General features: G+C 40.7%; 1 protein-coding gene across 1 annotated transcript; it reads right to left on the bottom strand.

Annotated features, from left to right (window-relative positions):
* Positions 1–19,193: 19,193 nt before the first annotated feature.
* slc46a3 (solute carrier family 46 member 3) lies at positions 19,194–26,510 on the bottom strand. Its single transcript, XM_041052315.1, has 6 exons — positions 26,409–26,510; positions 25,607–25,816; positions 23,951–24,833; positions 23,431–23,514; positions 23,023–23,179; positions 19,194–21,064 (listed from the first exon to the last, which is right to left on the bottom strand). Exons 2-6 carry the CDS (start codon positions 25,793–25,795, stop codon positions 20,965–20,967), a joined length of 1,413 nt encoding a protein of 470 aa, XP_040908249.1. The 5' UTR covers positions 25,796–25,816; positions 26,409–26,510; the 3' UTR covers positions 19,194–20,964.
* Positions 26,511–26,615: the final 105 nt, after the last annotated feature.

A 26,615-nucleotide genomic window follows, 5' to 3' on the forward strand; every position in this document is an offset into this window, starting at 1 on the left:
TGCTGAGCAGTGCTTCCCAGCATTAACAGAGCATTTGCTGAGAAACGTATCTTATATTTTCAAGCATGAAGGTCATAACTTTTTTCTTATCAAGCCATGAGCTTGAGGTAAAGAGTGAAAACAGGAAAGCAACAGTCCAGGTTTTTTGCTGCAGTTGTAATGCCCCTTACTCTCTCTGGATCTTTACATGCAGGTTGATATCAGAGAAGGAGACTGAACAGTTCCTCTGACTAGCTTCCAGGTTTTGTACGATGGAGGAAATGTATTGGTCACAATCCATCTCAGGTTGTCTCATGCTGTTGAGAATGTCATTGCACTCACTTCTCCCATGTCTCTCTTATGAATATAAATTACAAGGTGTTATGCTGGTTCATCCTGTGTTGTCTGTGGTTTTTTTCCCCTACATTTTCTACACAAAGCATTATCAGAGTTCTGTGAAGTGAGGTTATCCCACTGGTTCTTGCAAAATACTCAACCACACGATACAAATCTTAATTTTTCCACAGGGATTTTGTCCAGCATCATTGGACATCTTTTCCAAAGCAATGGCAGCTGGTTTAAATATCAGTGTGTATATTCTATGATCCAGTAGGTGTTGTGGCCGCTGTCACTGTACATCCTGTTGCTTAGGACTCTTATGATGACACTTTTTACAAATCTCCTTTTCCCTCCCTTCCTTCTTGTCAACCTTCCTGATCTCTTTCTGTTCATGACTCAGACGTTACATCAACACAATACCTGCGGACTGCATCCTCCTCTTCTGTACTCTTGTCACACTACTCCTCTCCTCACTAATTTATCTCTCCATTACACCTCCCTTCCTCCTTTTTCCTCCCGCTATCAGAATGTTTTATTGTTACAAAGCAAATGCACCAAGCAGGCAAATACACTAAATCAAGATGGCCTCAGTCTAACAACTGAGATTGTTTAGGCTCTGAGAAAACTATTTATCTGCTGGCTAACTGACATGCTATAAAACATTGGCAACCATGAAACATGGGCTTAACGGATTGATAAGAATGAACTAGCATGACTCTTTTTCCAGAAATTTGTTCTTGTTTGTGATTGCAAAACAGTTTTTGAGCTGATTGAAAATATGAAACCTCCTGTATGTATGATTATTATATCACCTCTACAGTGTTGTGTGGTTATAGCAAACACTTTTGTAAGTCTTGAGCAAGGTATATAGTGTGCATATCATGGTAAGGAATAGAAATAAAATGGAAAATGAAAAAAATGAAAGGTCACTGTGTGCAGCTTCTAGTGTTCTCATACTGGTTCGATAGACTTGGTGAATAGCTGCTGAAAGGCTTGCCTACCTCACAATGTGCTTCTAATACAAGCGTCTAGCAAACAGGAAGTAGCCAAAGCTGAGAACTTCCTGTATGAGCCCATCTACTGGTCAGCTTCTGCACTATGGGCACAGGAGGTTCCTGGATGTGTTCTTAGTGAGTGTGTGTGTGTGTTTGTGTGTGTGTGTGTTTGTGTATGTGTGCCATTCCATCCCCTCTGCTTCCTTCCCCACCCCTGGCATCCTGATGCACAGCACCGTGGGAAAGAGTGAGTCTCACCTCTGCACACTACACTCGCTCACTCACCGCACACATAAAGCAGCAGAGATGGGGATAGATTTAGTGGGTGTTGTGAGCCAGATGTGATGCTGTGTTGTACTGTTACGACACTGCGCCACTAATGTGCCACACAGATTGCCATGATTCCATATTTAGAGTGACAGATTGTTAACAAGTCTGTGTGCGTGTGTGTGTGGTGTTACATTGGATAGTTTTAACTCATCTGATCTTGCCAAAGGTTAATGTTCTGGACCGGATGCAAGCCCCCATAACAAACAGGACTCGCACAAACACTCCCTTTCGTGGTTCTATCATCCCGAGTCCCCCAAAATAAAATTAGCAAATTTATGTGACACCAGCTTCTCTTTTGTTTATGCGTACACGTGTGTGGTGCGTGTGTCATGGGACGTCTTAACCTTGCCTCTGCCTGTAAAATGTCTGTCAGGGACTTCAGAGGAAGAGGAAGATGAGAAGGTCAAGTGCGTAGGGGGGGAGATAAGTCGTCCCTCACGTCGGTGCTGTGGATCAGCTGCTTCCTGTTTATTGTTGCACCGAAGTGTTGTCCTATGAAGATAACAAGGCTTTGGCTTTTGACACCGGCGGAACAGGAGCACATCCTGTGACGGATGCCATATTGTTCAGTGCCTTGTCACATACTTATCACATAGCCACACTGTGACCGGCCATCTACTCACATTTGGACAGTTTACGTTTACGTTACAGTGGATCCTAGCGCAGTATTATGAAGGATTGGATTTTCTGTGAAGTGTTTACCTTACCTGACATTATTATTACTATATTTATTAATCATAATATCAGTGATTTCAGTGCAATTGTTGTCACCCAGCATTTTTTCAAAAAACTGAGGGTATACATTTACATTAAGACAGAAGGAGCTGATAGGTTATATTCAAGGTTTCATGATACAGTGTTCTGAAAACTTTGCTTATCTTCTTGGAATCAGAGAGCGGGAACTTGAGGACCCTTTGACTCTGGAAAATGGTCAAGAAAAACTCCAAAAAATCAGCTTTGTAACTCTCACAGCTGTCTGTGGTTGAAGCCAGGGCAGGAGCTGGAGAATTTTCTTCATCCTTCCTAGAGTGTGATTTATGTCAAGCCCAGTCTTCTCCCAGTCGTTTGACTGTGTTTGATTGTTTGTTTTTTGGAAGAGTTTAAGATTTCTTTTCTAATAAAATGCCGGCTGCAGAAGGACAATAATCAAGATAAGGTAATGCTGGTTTCCCAACCAGTGCCACACACAGTACAGGTCACAGTATGTTTACATTATGAAAGGGCTGTCTGAGCTTTCAGAGGAATTAGGGCCAGGGGATGGAAGGTCTCCAAGAAAGCTCATATTTGTTCATAAGGATGTTTGTGCTAGTTTGGCAAAATGACAAACGCATACAGAGACTTGGAGAAAGATGGAGAGCAACAGTGAAGTTAAGTTCAGGCCACAGTTTTAAAAAACAGGACAAACCAGTGCAGCTCAGGTTCTGTACTTGAGTATTGTAAATTTTCATGAGAACTGATCACTGGATGCCGGTTCAAAAGCACATTTTATCTGTTTTGGACTGGACTGCTGTTACGGAAAGGCCTCTCTCAACTGCTGCAGCCATTAACAGAGATTGCGTGAGGAGGCAAAGGAGACGGACAAAATAAAACCCACAAATGGCCGTTCCAATAGTCTAAATAACTGTGCGTGTTGACCTCTACACAGGGGGTTATTCATCTCTGTTTCATCAAGTACATCTCTGTCGATGTAGAGATGCGACCTGTGCATGTCCCTCAGCATGTGACCTGGACCGTGTAGCCCACATTATCCACAGTCTCCCTTTACTAAATGGTTCATGAAAGGCAAGCACAGAGCAACTCACAGAGACAAACATAATTTTGTAAACACATGCAGACAGTCTAAGGTGCATAGTAAACATAGTAAATAAGGTTACGTCTAGACTCCACACTGATAAGAGCTGGAGCCTGATGATGTGGTGTGTGTTTTTCAAATTCAGAGTTTCTAATAACAGTCATGCTTTTTATATTATTATTTGTCTGTCATGGTATAGTTGATCATTACCTGGAAGCAATTAAAAAAACAGACTAATAGCATATACTGTAACAAACATCCTAATAACGATTAACATGAATTCTCTTTTAATGTAGTTATATCAAACTGCACCAAGCTCAGGTTAGGTTTTGACCAGCGAGTCTGTTCCCAAAGGATTAAACTTTCTCGTCCCACGGCAGCTTGGCAGTCAGTAATACCTAAATATTTACAGTGGCTTGTCTGCCATCGAAACACCATTTCTATATGACATATTTATTCAATTACGCTTCAGTTCACAGAGACAAAAAGAGCTCTGCAGATCTCAGCCAAGTTGTGAGCATTTTCCACCAACAAGTGTGTAGTCCCGATGGCTTTGATTCAAAACAGACCGAGAGAAACTTTGGACGCATGTATGACATTTGTTAAATACTCTCTGTAAACCATTTTGACTGGTGAGGAAATCATAAACACTACTTTTGCACGATTCAAGGTCCAGGTAGGCTGCTTGGAGCCGACAGTGTGGTGAGGTGTTTTTTGGAAGCATGCCTTTGGCTTTACAAAGAGCGGTGCATGAGCTACTAGTGATTACCTACCACAAGGGAGGTATTCTCCAATTTACAGTCAAAAATTTTTTTTTATTGAACCTTTGTTTTTTGTTTTTTTTTAAGCATGTATGCCTCCACAAGTTCATGAATAGGCAGACCACAACATAAAATACTGAGTTTTCCAACTTGCAGTATAGATATTTTCAGATGCTCCAAAATATTTCTTTACAACCATAGACCGAAAATAAATCAGGCTCTGTATGTGTTTTACAATATTTCATTTAAATAATAGTAACTGAGTGAGATCACTGCGAAAGCAAAAGGAGGCCAACACTGGCAGCTAATTTTTCATTTTTTTTCCCCAGCATGCCTACTTCCATATGAGTTTGGAATACAATACATGTGGTTACATGGTTCAGCAAAAGTAAAATACTGCTTTAGAAGATCAGTCTGACATCTCGGCAGGGCAACCTTTTGATCAAATTTGTGTTGTAGGAGAAGAAAAATGGCTAGTTTCACCTCTGTGGATTCATTATCTGTTTATATCACTACAGTGCATGCTAACACTTAGATATACTGTGTGTAATTAGTGGAGGGTTCAGCATAACATTGCACAGTAACTACTGAGAACAATGGGATGAAGCTGCCAGCTCCGATGATGGCAAGCAATAAAAAGTTTATTAACTTAAGTGTTAACTTAGCAAAATGCAATCCTCTCAGGCTCTGCAGAATTGTTCTTCCTTTTTGTGTGCGTGTATTTATGTGTGTGATCTCCAATTATTTCTTTGTTAGAAAACTACTAATGCTCAAAACTATTTTTTTGAGCATTTTGGGAGGAATCCACCCATTTCTTTGTCCCTCCCATGAAATTCATAGAGGCGGTCTGCATTTCTCTGCTCCCTGTATTGCAGTAATGGTGCTTATCAGGGAAACAGTGAGCTGCCAGGCACCTTTGAGTACAAGGTTGACATCATGATGACTTAATTTTGCCTGGTCTCTGGTTTTCAAAATCAGAGTCAGAGAAATCTTTAAATCTGGACGCGCAAGGGATGCTGACATTTGTTATACAACCGATGTGACCTCAACATGCACCCTTCCCCTTTTTTTTTATTTTGTGTTGTTCTCTACATGTTTTCCCTCTCTGTTCTCTGATTCACAACATTCTTAAATGAATTGTTGCTTTTCTTTCTGAGTTTAGCTCTGAGGCAGAACTTAATGCTTTCTTCTGAAATATCACTGTGCCTTGCAGAGGCAGTCTCTTTCATGTTGGTGAAGTGTGTCGGGTGAGGGGTGCGGGGATTTGGGGATATTGAAGTTGTGGCAAACGGTGGTGTGTTCGTTTCTCTTCCAGGCAACCACTGTTTTATTCCCAAACTTTCCATGCATTAGGCCGTTATTATTTAACTAGTGCAGCTTTCATACACTCTCACTCAAACACTCCATACACGTGCACACCATCGTGCCCATGCCATAGAGACGGGCTTACATGAGGAGAGAGTGGTCACTGTGTTTCCCATCATTCTCTGCACACACAGATAGCCCTAAATGGAAAAGCAAGGTGGTGTGTGTGCAACCGCGACCAGAAAATCTGCTGTACCGCTTAGGATACCCACCGGCTGTCCACATCATAGTGACCACTGATTTCTGAGCTCTGTAATCACCGTACGCAGGACTATTTTGGTGCAATCTGACTATGGATTAGTCAGAAATTGCCAGGGATAGTGAGCGTTTCCATGGAGAGGGTGGAAGTTGCTTGTAAAGAATAATAAACAGAGTTAGATTAAGATTAGACGCAACGGTCTGAGAGCGGTGGCAGCTTGAGAAGTGTGTGTTTGTGTGTGTCCATGATGTTCGAGTATGTGTGTTTGTTTAAAAGCATAAGGAGAAGAACAAGAAGGTTTTATGTGGCACAGAGCATTACAGAGCTGAGTAAAGACAAAAACCTTTTTTCGTTTCATCCTCACACTTAATTATCTCCATTTGTGGATGTCTAAGTGATGACTTCTTCCTCATTGACTATTAATCAGTTGGGTGTAATGACAAGCTGACATAGCCATAAATGTTTATACTCAGGCTCACACATATGTGTCGGAGACCCACAAACTTGTCCCAAGCCCTCCCAAAGTTGAATTCATTACAGAGCTTGCGGCCGTAACTGTCATGAAAGTCAGCTCAACCCAGCAATTAGCTCCTTTAATGAATTAAAATATGAAAACTCTGTCAGAATCCCTCCGGTCTTAAGCTTTCCATCATTTATTTATTAACTGTGACTCCCATCAACTGCCAGACTGCTGAGAGATTGGCGTACATGCGCTGTATGCGTCAGCCACATATGCATATACACAGCATGGAAAGATTTAGATAGCATGTGGGCCATCTTTCAGAGAATCAGGGAAATAAACTATGAAAACATGCCTACACAGACAAACAAAAAACTTCAGTGATGATTTGAACTGGAAACCTCAACATGTATTCCTTGACATTGCCACATCTTCTGTCAATTGCTTCCTAAACACCGCAGCGATAAAATATGACACTTCTCACCACTTCAGCAAAATATTTCAACAATAACAATAGAAAAGGACACACATCTTTTTCTACTTTTGAGAGGAATGTTATCTTAGGTTGTGCTGAACGTCTGCTACATGATGGATATATTAAGTAAGCTATTTTGCTCTCAACTTTATATCATGGCACGTCAGACCTCATTTATGAGACAAAAGATCCAGAGTGCTAGTAAACTCAGAAAGTATGCAGATGGTATGTAAATCATGCCAAAGAAAAAGAATCTGCTCTGGCTCTATCAATGATAGTTGTATATATTATTGAAGGAATAAGATAACTGTGCAATGAATTGAATTGCAATTAAGTGTTGAAAGAGTCAGTAGATTAAGTTTATCTCTTGAGGCACAGTTTGTTTTAATTGAAGTTCAGTTTTCCTTTACTAACTTTTGCAAAGAAGAGTTGTACTGGCGGGCTGAAACTGAGCAAATACACACACATACATCACTACTTTACTGTCGGGTTACGCTGAATAGGTGTGGACCACTTTTTATAGTCATCTCAGAAAACAACAAAGTCACTGTCTTCGTTCAAAAATATAAGTGCAAAACTGCTTTTGCAATTTTCTTTTGAAACGTGTGAAGAGGGAACTCTGGCTGATGTCTACCTTTCAAAGAAGGATCCCCCTTCACCTGCAGTAAAACTGTCTGTGGTGAACACAGACTGGGACATGAAAACACTTTGTTGATGTTTGTGAAAAATATGCCTATATTGTTTTTAACATAAAAAATAATCCTGTAGTGTAGCACACTTTTAGCACTATACTGCACAGGTGCTCCCCTGGCACAAACCCACCACACGGCCGATTGCACTGGAAGCTTCTCCCTCAATGTTTTTCAGTCTTCACATTGGGTGTTGCAATTCAAAATTCACTGAGCCTCATAAGTATCAGATCAACATCCTTAGAAGCCCACTGCAGCACTGCAGACTTAATTTCCTGAACATCAGAGAGAGCCGGGGTGGGTCTGACAACAAAGACAGGAAAGAGTTTGAAAAATGGAGGTCTTTGATAGTTATGAGCTTATTGTGCTATGCTAAGCACTCTTTCCACGGGTGCATGAATGTGTGTGAAGGGAAATATGGGTGCCATGTGGGGTTCGAGGTGTTAGAAGAAGCCTAACAGGCCCTCTCATTTGTACACCATTTGATCTACTGCCATAGGCACACACTGAAACTACTTTGATGACTATTAGGGCACTTCACAGTGTGCTCCAGGTGTTCAGTGTGACCATAAAAGAAACTCTGACACTGAACACAGGAGCTCTTGTTCATGCTATTGGAATAATGCAATAATATTTCACTGTGTATTGTGTCAGTGGGTTTAAATAATATGAAACATTTCCGGAGTGCCACAGATTCCCTGCAAAGATTGACCAGGCATCCATACTTTTTCTTCAGCTGCTGTGATGATTGTTGCCCAATAAAGATGGCAGGGACTATTTTTTTTTTCAAGCCCCTCCACATAGCTTGTGGCTCCTCTTGTTCTTTCTTTCATTCTGTCCATCTGTCACACTGCTGAACATGCCAGCATTGTTCAGTTCTGGTTAATGCTAAAGGTCTGTCATCCTCTGATGTGGTGGTTTTCCAAAGGCAATTTTAACAGTCTTGCAACGGGAGATTGTCGGGGGGAGGGCAAGCCCGAAGAGTTCAGATTGTACTTGCTGGGACACAAGTGAACAGTAAGTCCAGAAACCCCAAGGGACATCATGAGAAACGTACCAAAAAACACAGTGTAGTTTGTGTTTTCGGTGAGCGCAGGTCTGAATTTCGCGTGTGAATGTTAATATATGGCAGTTTTATTTGGACACAGGTTCTCATTTCTGCTGTGTATCATGTGAGACAGTCTAATTTGGAGCTAATTCTGTAGAGAAAATGCAATGCCCCCGAGGACACTGTGATCGGTCCCAGGCTACAGGGAAGATTCTGTTGCTTCAGTAATTTGCAGGTGGTTTTCATTTTAGTGACAGTATCATCTTCAGATTCTTGTCCTTCTCAGCTGTCTGGCCCCTGCACTCAGGACCCACCCTCTTTTTCTATGTTACCTAACTCTTGCGTCCCCACTTACCCTCTCCAAAGTCCTGTTTTTCTCCACTTTTTCTCTTTTTCTTTCTCTTCCCAAGACTCTGAAGCAGCACTAAAAGAAGACACTGTCACAAGTCATTTCAAACCGAAAAACATTCAAGACCTTTGTCACCCAATTTTAACATCAAAAAATCATTATGACTTTCGTTTTAAAGGCTTTTATAATCGCTGTAGACAGTCCCATATTTCAAATTCTGAGCCTTCAGGTGAGAATTCACCTAACTCCCTCATTTAATTTAGCAAACGGCTCAGCTCTTCCAGTGCAACCAGAGAAATAGTTTCTGACATTGGCAGATGGGAAGATTTTAAAAGACCCTCAGCAAAATCTTGATGTTTATCCAACGTGTTTATCTTCTTCAGTAAAGCGAAGATGAAAACCGTCAACCAGAAGAAATAAAGCTGCTCCTTGCAAAAAGAAGCAGTTTATGGAAAATGTGGTCATAATTTTAAGAAACGCTTACTGTAAACAGCCACTGTTGTGGGACAGAAGCTGCAAATCATCTTGACTACGGTCCCATTGTGTTCACAATAATTTTACAAAAAAAAAAATTACAGAGAGAATTATGTTGACAATGATAAATTTGTGTTTAAAAGTGCTTTATGTGTCACCTTGACGGCAGCCTGTCCAAGCGAAACACGGAACAAAATACAGACAAATCTTCCAGAAGCTTCTCACCCTTAGTTTTTGACAAGTCTGACTTTAGCTTGCCTAGAAAGTAGGATCAATTAAAAACATTGTTCTAAATTTGTATGGCCTAATAACATTTTGGTATATTGATCTATAGAGTAGTTAGAGGTACATCTAGACAGACTCACCCTCTCTTTTCTTCTTTCTCCTTTACCTATTTGTATTATTCCCTTATTTTCTTCTGGAGCAAAGGAGTCTGTTAAAGGTTCATCCTCTGCAGCCAACTTCCTGGTCCGGATCCAATCACCATGTGGAAATGGATAGACTATTTGCATTAGCAGCAATTGCAATATAAATGTTCGTAGATATTTACAACACAGTCACATAAATATAAAGGAAAGAACAAGGTTTTCTGTTTTCTAGGTTCCAACATGTTGGAGATCACAAAAGAGTTGTTGGAGGGAGCACAGGTTCTTATGAAGTCAGAGAGTCGAGGTTTCTTTGTCAGTGGATCAAGGACTTCTTATCTCAACACTGGGTTTTAAGCCAGGTATCAAGGCAATGATTATGCTTTTAGTTTTCACTCATGTTACTTCAGAGTTGTACATCTGAACTGATCAGAGACGCATCTTATCTTTGTCAAAACAGCAGAGAGAACCTTGAGGAAATCTGACATTTCATGACGCTGTCTTTTTGTCTCATTTGTTTGTCATTGTTGCAAAGTTCCAACTTTTCTTTAATCTGTAATGTAATAAAGGAGTTTCACATTTGTGAACTGCAACTTTTGTGCCGCCAGGGGTTTCCAAAAACACTTCAGGATCAAAGTGATACTCAGTGGCTCCAGCTGCGTCTTCCCCCCCTTTAACACCACTCTCATCCTTGAAGTGACATCAACAGGACATCCTATACCAACACTGTCGACCTCAGTAGACCTCAGTCCACTGCACATATGCATGTATATATATGTGTGTGTGTGTGTGTGTGTGTGTGTGTAGGCATGTGGTCTGCTTTCCACTGAACAGCATCAGAGAAAGTGTTCGCTTTTTTAAAGAGCTCTATGTGCAGGCTGTAATTTACAAAATCTGTGTTTGGGTTGTGTGCTTGGAGCTGGTTGGCTGCATGTGCATGTGCTGGTTGGCTGCTTGGCATAGGCTTTTCTTTTTTTTTTTTTTTCTTAAAATACGGAGGGCAGTAGCAGACCTCATCAAAGCCTGACTACTGTTTAAAACTCTCGCTGCCTGCTAAACTTATTCCCTGATGTATTTCAAAGGTCACGTCCATTCACGAAACCTCCTTTAAAAAAACACATATATAAAGTGATCCATATGCGCATGGTGTGAACCAGTGAACACTAGACAGAGACAGAGAGAAATTATGCTAAAGAATGTAACAAAATACTGATTTGTCAAGTCATTAGCAATAGCAAACAAATAAAAACTCAAGTTAAAACAGCAACTGAAGTTTTAAAAGGGGTTATTTGTTTAAAATGATATATTCGCTTAAAACACAGCATTACTACAACTGTTCCACACTGATTAGTTGATATTTCTTGAGCAGAGAAAGAGAGGTCACCCGCGTACAGTCACTAAGTGGGAGGAAATATTTCAGCTGGGTTACTGATGACATACTGTTCATAAATCTTAGAGAACAATGGCGTTGTGGTCCATCTGTAGATCTGGCTTGGAGACCAGAAGGTACTTGGCTCTGAAAATTTCATGGGTTTTTTTTGTAAAGATTGGGAGTGCTGATTTTAGGAAACTGCACCCATTGTGCAGCAGAGGGGATGGAAAAACCTATGGCATAAAAACTCTTTTCTTTTCTATTCCAGCTAAACTGGCCTTCCCTTTCCTTGGAGACTTTGGCACGAGAAAGAGATTTAATGATTAAAAGTGCTGGTCAGTGTTTACATGGAGTTTCTCTCGTGCTGCTGCATGTTTTGCTGAAATGTCAGCATTCTGCATTTTACCACCCATCTCTGTTTCAAATTTTACTGCAGAGCAACACTGAACAGCAGATATCAGTAGGTCAGGCTGATAAAGGGGTAATCAATAAGGCCAAATGAAGGTGAACCACCCCTCTCTGCATCACTGCTAAACATCACAGTCAGCACTGTGCAAGCTGTATCACAAAAACTGCATCTGGTACTGGTAAGATAATAGAGTCCACAGCCAGATAATTTGGGTCACATTAGTTCACTTTTTAAAATGGCAACACATGTAAAGTCTAAAACTGACGAGCAGCCAGCTTCTTTTCGGAGGAATATTTCACTGTAGTTGGAAGAAACCCCAAACAATTGTTTCAAACAACAGCATTTAGTCCAAAAAAAGGCTAAATCCCATGCATTTATTAGGATTCTTTAACATTTACTTTATGATCACGGTCTTTTGGCTTTATCAAAAGACTATAATTATTATGGTAATTTGAGTATCAGTGAGTATGGTGGAAGAGAAGGAGTAAATTCTGTTGAAAGCATCTGGTTTCACCCCCTATGTGGCAGTTAGCATGTAACAGCCGAAATCCAGGAAACATCTTGGCAGAGTGTGTACATGTCCAGGTGCAGGGAAGTCAAAAGCACCCTGAGAGAAAAGAAATATAATGTCGTCAAAAATGACATTAAAGGCTGTGTGTGTGTGTGTGTGTGTGTGTGTGTGTGTGTGTGTGTGTGTGTGTGTGTGTGCTTACATACCTATCCAGCAGTGGACCTCCCCATCATTACACACTCACCAACAGTGGACTGGTGAGCCAGCAGGGGGCATTTTGGAGGTCCACTTTGTTGGCCATGCCTTAAATCATGCTATAATTATGTCTAAACCCTCTGATGAAATTGTTTTAATTTTAAGCAAAGGAGAGACTTGCAGGTGTTTGAGTGTCAAAGTTCATACTCAGCACTGCCTCTGCAGGCTGGAGCAGGGATTTCAATGACTCACTCATACACATTACTTTTTCTTACTCTATTTTTTCACACTCCATCAGGCAGTCTTTTAGACTGAAGACTAACTGAAGGAACCAGTCTCCTGAAACACGCACACACACACACACACAGGTAGACAGGTAGACATCAGCCAGGGTTCCAACAAGTCTCCTGTTGAGAATTTTTAAAGGAAAATCACAAAAGCAGTTTTGCACTTATGTTATTGGAGAAGACCTTAAATTTAAAAAAACTGTACTTTTTCTTTTTCAGAATGACTAGAAATAGTGATCCACAGTTGGACGGGGTAGCCGGACATTCCACTGTTGGTAAGGTAGGAATGTATGTGTGTGTGTGTGTGTCAGTGGTCTGACAGCATATTCTTGAAACTGTTGTCTGACCATACTTAGTGCTGGAAGATTGGCATAGATTAGTGTTTGTCCTGTGGTTTCCTCTCAGTGAAACGGCAGCTGTCATCTCTTTACTTTGGCATCATCTAGACAAACTGAACACTATATATACTGTACATCCAGCGAGAGTATTCTAACATCCTGAATGAACTGGAGACTATGTGAACATTTCAGAGGAGGGAATAGCCAACATTGTGGTGAACTGTTATAGCTGTAAAAAAAAAAGAGAGAGAGAGAGAAGATGAATTTGGTGTTTAGGGTGAGTTCGTTTGCATGTTTCACTTTAAAAAAAAATAAAATTAAAATGAAAAGATTTAGATTTTTAACAGTCATTGTTTAATGTACAGAATTTGCAATGATTTTTACCTTTTGTTTCACATTACACTGTACATATCAGATTATTATCAACACAATTTATAAATGTCAAACTTTCAGCACAATCTCTTAGAATTTCAGGAAATGAGCACACAACATTTAGATTAAAGACTGAAAATAGCTGTGACAATAGTGTGTGAAGGGTCAGCCTGTGATTATATTACAGCAAGTAAAATAACTTTGAGGCAGACTGTGATTAGGCAACTTGAACAGCTTTATTTAAGTTTGGGGTTAAAGTTACAGGTTTGTTTGGGCAAGTACACAATAAAAATAATTTGAAATAAGTAGAAATTTGACAGTCTTGGCTTTTGTTTTGGGTAAAATGAGGAAAAAGCAATCTAAGTTGGTAAATCTATCATACATTCCCATACCACCAACCACAGCAACTTTTCACCTGGACTGTACAGCATTAAACAACAGTCCTTTGTCATCATTCTTTCTTAATGTAATCCTTGTGATGACAGAGCATGTTCACTCACTTTTAATTCACAGAAAGATGCATTTTTTGTCATCATACTGCAAAAACACAGAGAGTACAGATTTCCAGGAAGCCATGCTGCAAATATTTCAAATATGCCAAAATGAGAGCTTGAACTGTGGCGCAGCCATTAAAGCATTTGTGTGCACGTCTGGTTGTCTGCATGTACTGTCATATATATGGGCACATGTGTTCCCTGTACTGTAAATGCATATGTTCATGTTCATATGTGTTTGTGATATTGCAGATATCACTCACATGGCTGACATCAATCACTGGCAGACATGGGACAGATGTTAGCAGTGTTCCAGTAGACACAAGTAAGTCTTAACAGCTGGTAGAAGAGACATCTGAAAAGAAGATAGGAACAAAACAGCCCTTGGGATACTATCTGTGTCCTGAGACTTTCCCTGCTGGTTGGAAGAGTTTCTGTTCCTGCAAATGCCTTTGCTACAAGGCTTTACACACTGCAGGAGGTTTCTGTCCCAGTCTTTTACTACTAGAGATGACAGTCAGAACAAAGAAAGGCTCAAGGACATTGCAGTAGCCTCACTCTGGCTGTATCCCCTCCAAAATATCTCTCATTGTTGGAAAGAAAGGCAGGAGTGAGGGAGGAAGCCCTTGGGGCTGCAAGGACAATAAATTCACCATAACATCCTGATATCCCCTCACATCCCAACCCCAACACATCTACCATCATCTACTACTGTACCAAATGTGATGGAGACTTCCTCTCTTGTGTTTAGGTTCATGGCAGAGGCCTGACAGACAAAATATAATCCATCTCAAATAACTGCCTTCATTAAAACTTGGTTCAGATGTATCATTTGACTCCATTGTTGAACATCGAGGGATTTGCTAATTCAGACAAATGAAAGCAAAACAATAATATTTAAAGGGTCAGCGACGGGGGATTTCCAGCCAGAGATTGTTGGTTGTGGCTTTTATGGTGGAAACAGCACTCATGGAAATGCTTGAGTAAAATTTGTTAGAAATGACAGTGCCCAGCTGTTTCAGGAAATTACTTCGCCTAAAAACATGATGCTAGGTCTTAAGTAGGAACCAGTGTGATCAGGGCTGAGTGCCACAGGCAGGGTAGGTAAATCAGAAAGTACTCAGAAATAGACCAACACTTTGTTGGTTTTGGTCTTCTAATGGGATTTATTGACATTAAATGAATACAGAAAAACAAAGACTTATTTTTTACTCTATGACCCGCCATTTTTTTTATTTTTTTATGTATGTGTTCTGAGACTGAATATACTAGTAAATTGAATTTTTGGATATCTGTAAGAAAATAGTTTGATACATCCAATGCTGCTTAAACTGATTTTAAACATTTTTCACAGTTTCCACTCTGAGGCCTTGATCAGAAACCTGACGCTTGTGAGCTCTGCAGGAACCGTGCTAATACAAACTGAAATGAAAATGTCTATTAATAGACCAGCAAAAACCAGACATAGCCAACTGCAGGCTATAAAAATGAGCTCATTGCAAAGAACAGAGGCATGGGCTGGGTCAGAGAAAATCTGATAAATACAGATGTGACTTTGTGCACTCACATCACTCCACAGTGTGCTGGCTAACTGTTTGCCAGTGTGGCTAAACAGAAGGTCTACTGGCTCTGTGGTTCCTGTAATGTTAGACTGAAACTGGAGAGCTTCTGATTTGATCAGGGATACCTCTCTAAGTCAGTTTGTGCGCTTGTGTCTGTGTGTTTAAGAGCACGCCCCGACCAAATGTTATTAGCGTGAACCCGCTTAAGAGACACGTTGCTGTTAATATACCCAGAGAGACAATAAAACCTTCACAGGGAAAATTGAGACCAGAGAAAAGACACTGGCGACCAAAAGAAATAAGAGTCTGAACTTGTCAGATGTGACAATATGATTGAACTGCAAATGAGTCATAACAAGGCCAATAATGACAACAACAGAGTCAGCAGGATCACAAATGCTCCCTTAAAAGTGCACACACTGAACATGGCCCATACATCATTGTTTGTCAGGCGTTTTCTTCTTATTCCTCTCTGATTATCAAGTCCTGACGTTTCTTCCAATCCAGGCAGCCAGCTGATTAGTCAGATGCACCGAAGCAGAACAAGGCACACAGAGAGCAGTGTATTGATTGTCACAGTGACCTTTCCTTTGCCACTGTTCCAGAGATGTGGGGGGTTGCCATTCTTTAAGACTGGCTCACCAGCAGCCGAGGAAGCTTAAGACAGGAATGCTGCTCTGCACGAAAGCCATAGATTTCACGTACTAAATTGTAATCACTGTGGTCTCAGCGGAGTGGCACCACCACAACCTCCAGCAGGGGAGGGATGATAATCAGTAAAGCTCATCTTAGTAATTGACTGCTCATGGTCATGAAAGGCAGCAGTGTGTTGTGTTATTTTAGCTATATATTTTAAATGGTTTTTAAATGTAATTCATAAGAACTGCGATAAGCACCATTCTGCGATTTTGGTTTATCCCTGGTAATTAAACAGGTTGCAACATAGTGACCCCATCAGTCTATAATGGTTGTGTGTACTTTTTAATAGTATTTTTACAAACCTAAATCCCAGTTTCCAATCTCCTTATTAAATCTGAACCCTTTTTGATCCCTCATCATGTCAGATTTCAACAATTAAAAGTGACAAAAGCTACAAATAATTGTGTTTAAAAGGAATTAAAACTTTCAAAACGAGTGTGTATCACTGCACCCGTCTGAAAGTAGTGCTGTGCTGTTGTATAGTGTGATAGCTCTTCAGAGGAGGATGAAGTAGCTAAATGAAGATACCGGCATTTGGCTGAGGCTGTGTTTATGTGTCTGTTTATGTGAGAGGGAGGGGGCAGGAGACACATACAGTAGATGTGCAGGGTGGGGGAGGTGGAGATTACTCTGGGAAACCACTTCTGGAGTCTGAAACACAGGATGGATGGAGATGGCAAAGGAGAAGAAGAGAAGGGTCTGTGGTTGAGGCATGTGCCAATAATGGCGGTTGCAGATCTATATTTGAAGCAGATCATAAAAAGCCAGTCAATTCCTTTAAGCGAAGTGGTGGAGAGAAAATAAGTAGGATGTGGAGGAGGGAGGTAGTAGGGCTGACAGGGGAATAGACATTATTGGCAGTTAGGACTGGTAAAAGACATCTGTGGAAGGAGTGGGTAACCACATGAAGCCATGCAATCCAGATGGGACAGAAACAGGTAGGGATTTGTGTTGATCTCAGTGATGAAAATGGATAAAAGAGGAGGCACAAACATGTAATAGGAAAGTGGAGATTGTTTTACTGATAAGTGATTATAACCCTTCACAGAAAAAGCACACCAGGGAATGGCAGTAATTACGAGTCAGGGACGGAGCTCATGGACCTCTGACAAGCATCCAGCTAAGCACACACAATCACACTCACACAGCCTGCAACACAAACCTACACACAGACAGCATGTGGGGAGCATATAGAACTGTAGATAGCATGTGATCAGTGCTTTAGAAAAAAAAAATCACCAACACACATCATCCATACAGCAGTATGACCTTTGTAGAAGGAAGAGGGGGCGGGAGAGGTATTCAAAGTGTCTATCTGGGATTGTAGGTTTGTTGTATGATGCATACACACACACACACTGAAAAATACCAGCGCACACACTTGTACGTTCCTAGCAGTGGTATTGTAAACTGCAAACCCCCGGCTTATTAAGAGTGCAGTGAAGCAGACACGCATCCATGAAGTTCATAGCTTGCCTGGGAAAATGCAGAGTTGATAATGCTCTGCTCTGCCTCAACTGCTGTCAGACTGCCTTTAAGGGAAGTGTTCCAGAGAAGTTGTGTATAAATGTGTCTCTACTAGACAGTTCCCATGTGTAAAACCAACTGAAGTGTAGAAAACACCTAAGAAACCATTTTTTTTTTGGTCAGCAAAATCTCTCCTGGGTAAATAAAAAGTAGGAAATGATTTGCTTACACATCAAAATCAACCCACATTCCTGTTGACTGTCAGTCCTGTAGTATAGTTACAAGACGGTGCTATTAAGCCTGTTTACTGTATGAAAACTGAGAATGAAAATATATATGCAGTAGATCCTGATGCGATCAAATCATCCTCAGATGATCAGACTGGGAAGCCCCTCTATTTCCCCCCTTAGCTTCAGTCATGCAAACCACCTCAAATGGGTTTTTATATTGAAGTGAATTATCTCATCCCGGGGAACAGAAGGTTGAGATAAAGAGAGGTCTGTTAGCAACGTCCTGGATCAACATCAGAGATCAGCATTTAGCGATGTGATGTGGTGTGGTGCAGATGATCGTGTTGCTGATTCAGCTAGTTTGGAAACCAGAAACCAAAGACCCCCGATCCCCTGCCTCCACGCTCCACCAAACTTCCCTTTAATCCTCAACGACCCCATGCATGCCAGACACACGCAAGCCACCGCCACGACTGTCTCCCCCCTGAGCTCCTTACCCCTGGGAAAAACGTCTCCTCGTTTGCAAACTATCATCACTGCTCACCACACCTCCATCTCTAATTTAACCAGAAACCTCATGTTTGGTGCCAAGCGGGCCCTGCCTCAGATGATCCCTTGAGTAACCTCTAGTGCGGAGCTTAATTCAGTCTCAGTGTCAACGTTACCTTACAATCAAGCTGCAGTCACGGTACTCAAGACTTGAGGATGGAAATCAAATAAGTGCACATTATGATCAGACGTCATTTGGGTTTCCGTGAATGAAGCCAATTCAAACTGACATGTCATGTATAAATTTTAAAACAGGGGGGAAAAGGAAATTACATACACTTTCACTGGCATGTTTCTACTTCAGCAATGTTCAAAAGCAACAAGGTTTTATTTCTCTTAGGTGTTAGGAGGTCTGCCACATGTTTTCAAACTGAACCAGCACGGTCCTCATCTTAAACAAGCATATCCAAGTTTTGTTTGTCTTGCTTTACCTTTTTAGAGTAAATGTCTGCCTAAAAAACACCATCAAAACATCGCAGCAATAAACAGCTGATAATCTACCCCCTGTAATGCATCATGTGTAGCTATAATCTGATTCCACGTGGCACATTCGGTGCAGATCCACGTGAGGGAATTGTTTTACATCGCCACAATCTCATTCATCTTTTGTGGTGGCGGCACTGGTTACACGCTTCTCTGTTTCCATACTAACCCAGTAGTCCAATAACTATGCAGCCATGCAATCTGATGGAATCCCTGCCAGTATTTCAGATGTCCATTCATCATCCATAAGACACACATCGTTTGCAGGCTCACACACTTTGCTTGAGTCTCACTTTTCTCCCAGAGACAGAGCAGGTCCAAGAAAAATAGGTTCATTTACATGTGTGCACGCACCTTGACGACCCTTCTGTGTAGAGGACAAAGACAGGAGGTGGTAACTTTGGAAATTACAGTACAGGAAAATCAAATAAAACAACCCTGAGCTGTGAGATGAATGAAGTGTCCTGAGTTAAAAACTGAAGTGTTAAGAGCACGTACACCGATCAAACACAACATTAAAACCAGTAACCACGTTTCAATGTCTGAGCTGATCAACATATTAGTGGAAACAGAGCGAGACATTTTTTTTTTCAGATTGACTTTAATCAACATTAATTGGTCACCAAAATGATTTCCGGGACATTAACTGGACTAGATGATTTATATTCTCCTCAGAAATGACACTTTTATTTGGGGACCACAACATTATGTGGAGACAATTCTTACGTGGTTATCAGACCATTAAATTAAATTGTGGGTGCACTGACAACATAATGAAGTTTATTATGGTTGTCAATAGTCCCTTTGTAAGCTATGAAGAAACAGAATTTACAGAGCAGAACAGTAAATCTTCTCTATCTGTATGATCTACACTCCAGCATATTGAAAAGGAATGTATACACATAGGGGATTTACACTTACGCATAAACATTTGTGATGTTTTAGGAATTTCATTTGAAAGACAACATTATTTATGAAAAACAAAACAGAGTTTAACACTGAGTTAGTGAGATACAACCTACTCTAAAGTCTAGTCTACTGGCTGATGATGATGTGGGTGTACAACACGCCACTGTGCATGTTTGCCTGGATCAAGAGTGACATCTAGTGGTTAATTTACAAATGACAGCATTGCTTAAACATTTGTTCCTGGCCTGCCTGGGAATTTGAATCAAACCTCTCTCACTAAGGTGAAATTTATTGTTTTAGAAACCAGACTCTAGCGACCCTGATATTTAATATATACCATCTGGAAGCAGAATAAGCATGCTGAAATTTAATCACACTGAGAAAACTACAGTCCGATAATTGGGGTGAAATTGGATTCTCCTAGAAAACCCCTTATTGTCTTATTTTTTTGTTTTTTTTTTATTTTATTTATATAAAAACAAAGGAAGAAGATTATAGAAACAAAAAAACTTGACCATTTGTCATTTGATCTATTAAATTTTAACTTTTGAGATTAAAAAAAAGAGAAAAACTAACAATGTCTCAGTGTTTCTTCTACAGCATTTGGAATTGAGTGACCAAAGAACATTGCAGTCAGGATTTTAAAATTTGTGTGGTTACTAAAGTAAAAATAAATACCCTGCATACGCACTTATACTCCAGCTCTCACCCTGGCTTAGAGTAGTTGGTTCCTTTTAAAAACCCCTTCCTCCTTCTGTGGTTTACGTATTTCACATCACCTAATGTGGATTTTAGTGAATACAATGCATCAAAATTGTAGATTTTTTTGAAAAATATAATGTTTGTTACATTGCATATTTGGTGCACTGACTGCCTGAAATGTCTATTTAGAAACAAGTGCAAGTGAAGCTCTTTGTAAAGACGTTAACTAATATTGCAATAAAAAGGAAAGACAAAAGGACAAAATGTATCACAGACCTGAATCAGTTCATAACTGTAACAATGAACACACATATTTTTAAAACTGCAGATCATATCACACTGTAAAACTTCATGAAAACACATTAAAGCCTTTTGAATATATATATCATATATGTCACAGTCAGGCCATTTTGAGGTATAAATAATGTCTGAGAACACTCCCACACCACTCTTAATTGAAATCCTGTTAGCTTTCATGTGCATAACTTAATATCCCTTCACTGAAATGCTTTATATCCTATTTATGCTACCATCTTGTCAACATCAATGTTCTTGTGGGGAAAAAAAGATCACTGCTTCAGAACCTGTCAACATCATCTCTGTCATATCTACCTGTTCTTCAACTTCAATAGCACACTGCATCAAAACCTATGAGATGAATCTGTAACTGAAAACAAGAGTCAGTGTAGTCACAAATATCTTAGACTAAACACCTGGGGGAAAAAATTAACAAAGTGCTGGTGAGATTTTGGCAGTTCATACGGCTCAGCTAAGAAGAGGACTGTTGTCGTTCTGATCTTCAACAGGATCCGCCTCTGGCTTTTTGACCTCTTTGGCAACATCCACTCCTATCACACCCACCACCCTGAAACATGAAATAACGGGTAGAAGAGAGGCATAAAAAAACATGTGATACATGACTGTCTTAACTAGTTGTGGGCAACTGCTAAGATATTTCAATGCACATATTTTCATCTATCACAGTCAATCATCTTTCCGGTCACACCCACCACCTCGACCTTGCCTGCAGTCTCTCTCTCCCTCTGTGATTATCTGAATTGAGACAGGTGTGCTGCAGTCAGCAGACAGCCCCCACCACTGCCAGACTGTAGTACCTGCTCAGTCAGTTTGTGTTCAAGCTATTCTAAGATATATTTTGCTGGTTTCCTGTTACCCCTTGTTTAACCTGTTCTCCTCACCCCGCAGCCCCGTCTACTCTGCTCCAGGCCCTGTCACCAGCTCTTCGGCCTGTCAACCCTGCTCCCCTCCCCTGGAGCCCGCTCGGCTCAGCTTCCGTGTCTGTGGACGCTCCCAGCTCAGCATGACCAGCCATCAGCCTGGTCCCGACGGCCCTAGCCATCCCCTAAGCCCTGCTTGTTCCCAGCTAAAATCATATCCTTCAATCCTGCGATAGCCCTGCCTTCACAGTTTCCAACAGTTACAACAGGACATAAGCCCCAACTGGAACATGTTGTAGAATAAGTTGTAATAATACAAATTTGAGGTGATGCATACACAAACAGTACACAAAAGGTGCACTTCAGCTTTATGCAATCTGATCAATACAGGTATTCCCCTTTAGCAAACAAAGAGAAGAGAAGGAAGTTAGAAGTAAAAAAAAAAATAAAAGCATTATTGTAAATGGGATATCGATCTAGCTGAAAAACACAGGTACCACACAGGTTACTTGATTTCTGGGAGTACATGGAATTTATGTTTTATTAAAGTAACAAAAACTAGTGTTTTAGTAGAAAGGCTTGAAAACAAAACCTGTTATAAATTAGGGATCTTCATGTGGAGCTCATTCTGGCCTGAGATTGCTGAACCAGTGGCTTTGTCATTCTATAACTACCCGGTGCATGTGACAGAGGTGGACACAGTCAAGGAACTGTATGTTTTATGCTGCACTTCCCAGACTGATTCAGCAGCACTACCTTTGTCAAGTCAGTATATTGAAGCAAATGTAAGAGCACAATGAACCACAGGTAAGTATTCTTTTGTGGCCTTTCATCCTTGACAGACCCTCCCAGATTTGCATAAATGGTTATTTGTGGATGTTTATTCTGTTCTATTCTATTCTTTTCATTGATGGTATATAAGTCAAAAAAAAAAATTAAAAACATAATGTACATGTCAGAAATTGATGTTACTATATGAAAAAGGAGACCGTATGATGAGGGAAGTTGGATGAGATGAACACAGGAATGAGGAAGTGCGAGTTCTTGTTTTCTGAGTGCCTGAATCAAGAAAGCAAAGCATTTCTCTTTTCTAGCCAAGCAAAACTGGCAGTGACTCAGCAAAAAAAAAGAGATGTTTGTAATGAAACTCAACCCACAGAGTACAGCCCTACACCTGAAGCATATCCACACAGCATAAAGTGTTCAGAAACTGCTCTGTTTTTAGTGTAGATCGAACAAATCACTTTTGGTAGAAAACACCCTGTCAATGTCATATGACAAATTCTGAAATCACAGACAGCTTACGGGAAAAAGTTTTCACTTCACGTTAGTTTGGTGTTGACCTGCAATGATGGACAGCACTCAGATAAAGGTCTGACTAACTGTAATTCTGGGTTTTGGAAGAAGCTGTAATAGATCATTAGCTATCAGCACACTCTTATTTTGTGAATGTTGGAGGTTATTTCAAAGCAGACAGGAGAGTTTTCAAAGTGGAGAATGCTTCCTGCAGATGCGACAGAACTTGGACACGAAAAAAATGAGGCATCTATGATGAATGTACCCAGAAGGTTCAATAGAAAATAATTATTTGCTGGTATGGTCCTTTAATGTTGTGTTATGTACCTTGGCAACATGATGAACTTACCCAAGGACAAACAAAGGGATGGCACACAGTCCTGCAGCCAACAGGAAAATGAAGCCAGGGTACCATGCCACTGTAGCAGCATAGACACTGTTGAAGACTGCAACGGATACATTGGTAGTTAAACTGTCCAGAAAGGAAAGCAAGGCAAACAGGGCTCCTGTGGAAAAACATACCCAGGAGAGAAGAAAGAAAATGTTTAAGAAGTGACAGGGTGACTAACAACAAGTGGTGCCTGAAATCAGGCGCTATAATTTCAACACACCCTTTTGCCCTAAGAAACAGAAACTAGTAGTGTTTTGTTTTCAAATGTATCATGAGGTTGCTGGGACACCAACTTTGGACTCTGACTCTAAAAACACACAGACTCGACACGGTACTATTGCTCATGGAAAGCCCTGAACCACTTACCCTGCTCAGACTTTGAGACGACCTTTGACATCATTGAGCGCAGAACAGGGAAAGGCATGATAGACAGAAGCATTGGCACCCTCACTGTGGTAGACAAATAATAAGAGACATACATTACATTATACATCATAATGCAGGGACTAAAAAAATTAAATTGTAAAATACATTATAGTTAAAGTAAATTCATACTGTTATGTTTGCAAAACTTGTGAAGAGCATTCTCAAATTCACAAGTTTAGGTCAATTATCACCACATGATAATTAAAATAAAGCAGTGATAATCTATCATAATTGTATCGTCATCAGTCATCTTCAGTTTAAAATGCAATAATCTAATTTAAAAAAAACAAAAGGTACTGTAAACCTAGTGCCATTTTTACACCTTGTAAAGGTTGTAGGAAAGATAGGCTCTGTCAATCACTAACTTGTGCAACTATCTTTTAACTAAAAAAGGGGTTTAGAAAGTATTGTACATTATTGGTTTAAGCAACACAGTAGTTGTTGTGGACTTTTTTCTTACCTAGAAACATCAGTAAAGTGGTCTTGGCAAAGGCTGTCAGGACCATGCCTGTTACAACAGACAGGATTCCCATCAGTACAATGAGCAGCTGTGGTACACCACAGTATGTGAATGCCAGCACTCCCACAAAACTGATCAGGAACACAGTGGTGGACAATGCTGAGCCATAGCCAATCAAAATCTCAGTCCAGCACAGTGGTTCATTGAGCTCATATAGAGTCATCAAGGTGACCCCACCCATATAAGCAAAGGAGAAGCTGGTGAAGATGAGCATCAGGAGGCTCAAAACAGTTTTACACCTGCGGCTGGCCCCTGTAAACATCTTGTAGACCCCATAGATCATCTGTTTCAGGGCTGAGCGCTGAGAAGACTCATCTAGAATAACAGCATCTGCTGGGGGCCTCTTCACAGTCTCTTCCAGAATGAAAACTGCATAGAGTATGGTCAAAATCTGACACAATGCAGAGGTTAGGAAAGGCCAGTTAAAGCCTGCAGCTCTCAGGAAGTAGCCTGTTGATAATGAAGCCACACCAGACAACAAGCCGATCATCATGTCCAGTCCAGCCATGCGCAGCGTCTTCTGACGATCATCCTCACACAAGTCTGCTATGTAGGCAAAACAACCCCCTAGAAAGGTGCCCAAGCCGCCAAAGAGAGAACTGAGAAGAGAGGAGCCAATGAGCAAGTAAACGTTGAGTTCAAAGAAGGACACTGTCAGGAAGGCCGAGGCATAGATCAACATGCCAATCAGCGGCATAATGATGGCGATCTTCCGTCCTCCCCGGTCACTATAGGCCACAAGCATGAGAGTGACAACCAAAGAGGGGATTGTGGAGAAGAGCTCTGTGTAAAGGGAGAAGAGAGATGCCTGTCTTTGTACCTCCTGGAAGAACAGAGAGAGAGAGAGAGGGAGAGAGAGCATGATTACGAAAGCAAAATAATAGCAAAATAACAGACCTCCAATGGGCAACTACGTTACAAACAATGCAAGTTTAACAGAGAGGGGAACAGTTTAATGTCATGAAACCATCGAACAGAATTAAAGCACTTCAATTTGTGTATTTCGGGTCTAACAGGAACAAAGCTTTTCTAAAGTGCAGCAGGTGCAGAGAGGGATATTTCAGGAGCACTGTGTTTGGTCTCACTTCTCTGTCGTGTTTCATTCTTCTTTTTTAAAAACAGGCTAAAAACAGAACATGACATTTTTTGCTGAAGAATATTTCCTCTAAATTCTGTTACACTGCAGTTTGTCTTGGTGTACTGCAGACCCAATTTAACATTAGTCGTAAACTTTAGTCACAGGTCTCCCTAGCATATCACCTTAAGATGCAGTAGCTGAATCAGTTCTTTTTACCTGAGCAGTGTTGTAAGAGGGGATACGAAGAAGGTTATACAGGAAAATTTATGCTGTGTCATGACAGTAAAGGTTGAACACAGGCACAGATAGTTGCTGAGACGACACCTGTGCACATGGGCACTATTGTATGTTGAGCTGCAGATTCTTTTAATACAACTGACTGCTTCTGTCAGTGAAACATTTCTTTTCATCAACACAAAGAAAGCCTGACACAGCAATGACTGATTGTTAGCCTGTGGAAATATCTGTGGAAAAAAAAAAAGTTACTTAAGTGCATGCTCTTCTACATCATGACTAACCTCATTATAGCTTGAATGATTGCTGCTGTTTGCCGCACATCTGGAGGTGTTGTCAGAGATAGGATAGGTGGTGTTTGTCAGCTCCTGCCAGAGCCTCCGGTACACGTACTGCTGCACCAGAGGATATATGAGAAAACTGGAGAATGCAAACAGGGCCACCACGGGCTCTACAAGGAAAAGCCCCTTCATTTTTACAGGCTGCAATATTCCCTGAAAAAGAGAATAAGAGAATGCATTTAGAGATTAATATGAGCACAGATGATATGGTTAAAAGACATGCTAAATGTACATTGTCAGAGAAGATATGAGCTGGTTCTTTAACGCATTTAGCAGTGTATAACTAAGATACTGCCTCTTTTGTACTACCGTTTAAATAAATGTTACTTTTAGGATGTTGACCAGCAGTTTTTCTATTGTTGCAAGCTACAACACTTCAGCATTCAGGCACGGCACAGTGTGCTATGTAAACACGAGATCCAAATTACTTCTCTTTAAATAGTACAGACCTAATTCAAGTCATAAGAGGGTCTGTGTGGTAGTACAGATTATCTTTGTTTGCTTGTTTTTGCCTTTACAGGATCATCAAGGAGGCAGTGCGCACTATATTATCGATCCAACATTTTCTGACACTCTGAAACTTTAAGTAGCACAAGTATAGGCTAATAACCCTAGGTTGAACAGTTTGTGCTGTGAATACAGTCTGCTGCAGGATGAGCTGGGTCAGGTCAATATTTACCTTACTACTTAATTTTATCTAATTTTCTCAAAGAACGTTGACAGGAACATGCGAGATAACACCTACCTTTCAGACAGTCGCACCGGTCATGTCTTAATATACAAATTCACACCTAAAACACACAGCGCTTAGGAGCTCGGTCACAGCTCTTCTTTTTTGAGGTAGTGCACGGCGTTGTTGTGAAACGCGGAGATCCCGCCCCTTGCCATCTACGATTGGACAGCAGTCATTCGAGTCGTGCGTTTATTCGATCAGATGAACTGTCAGTCATAA

The sequence above is a fragment of the Toxotes jaculatrix genome, chromosome 12 (genome assembly GCF_017976425.1).
Source record: "Toxotes jaculatrix isolate fToxJac2 chromosome 12, fToxJac2.pri, whole genome shotgun sequence".
Classification (NCBI taxonomy): domain Eukaryota; kingdom Metazoa; phylum Chordata; class Actinopteri; family Toxotidae; genus Toxotes; species Toxotes jaculatrix.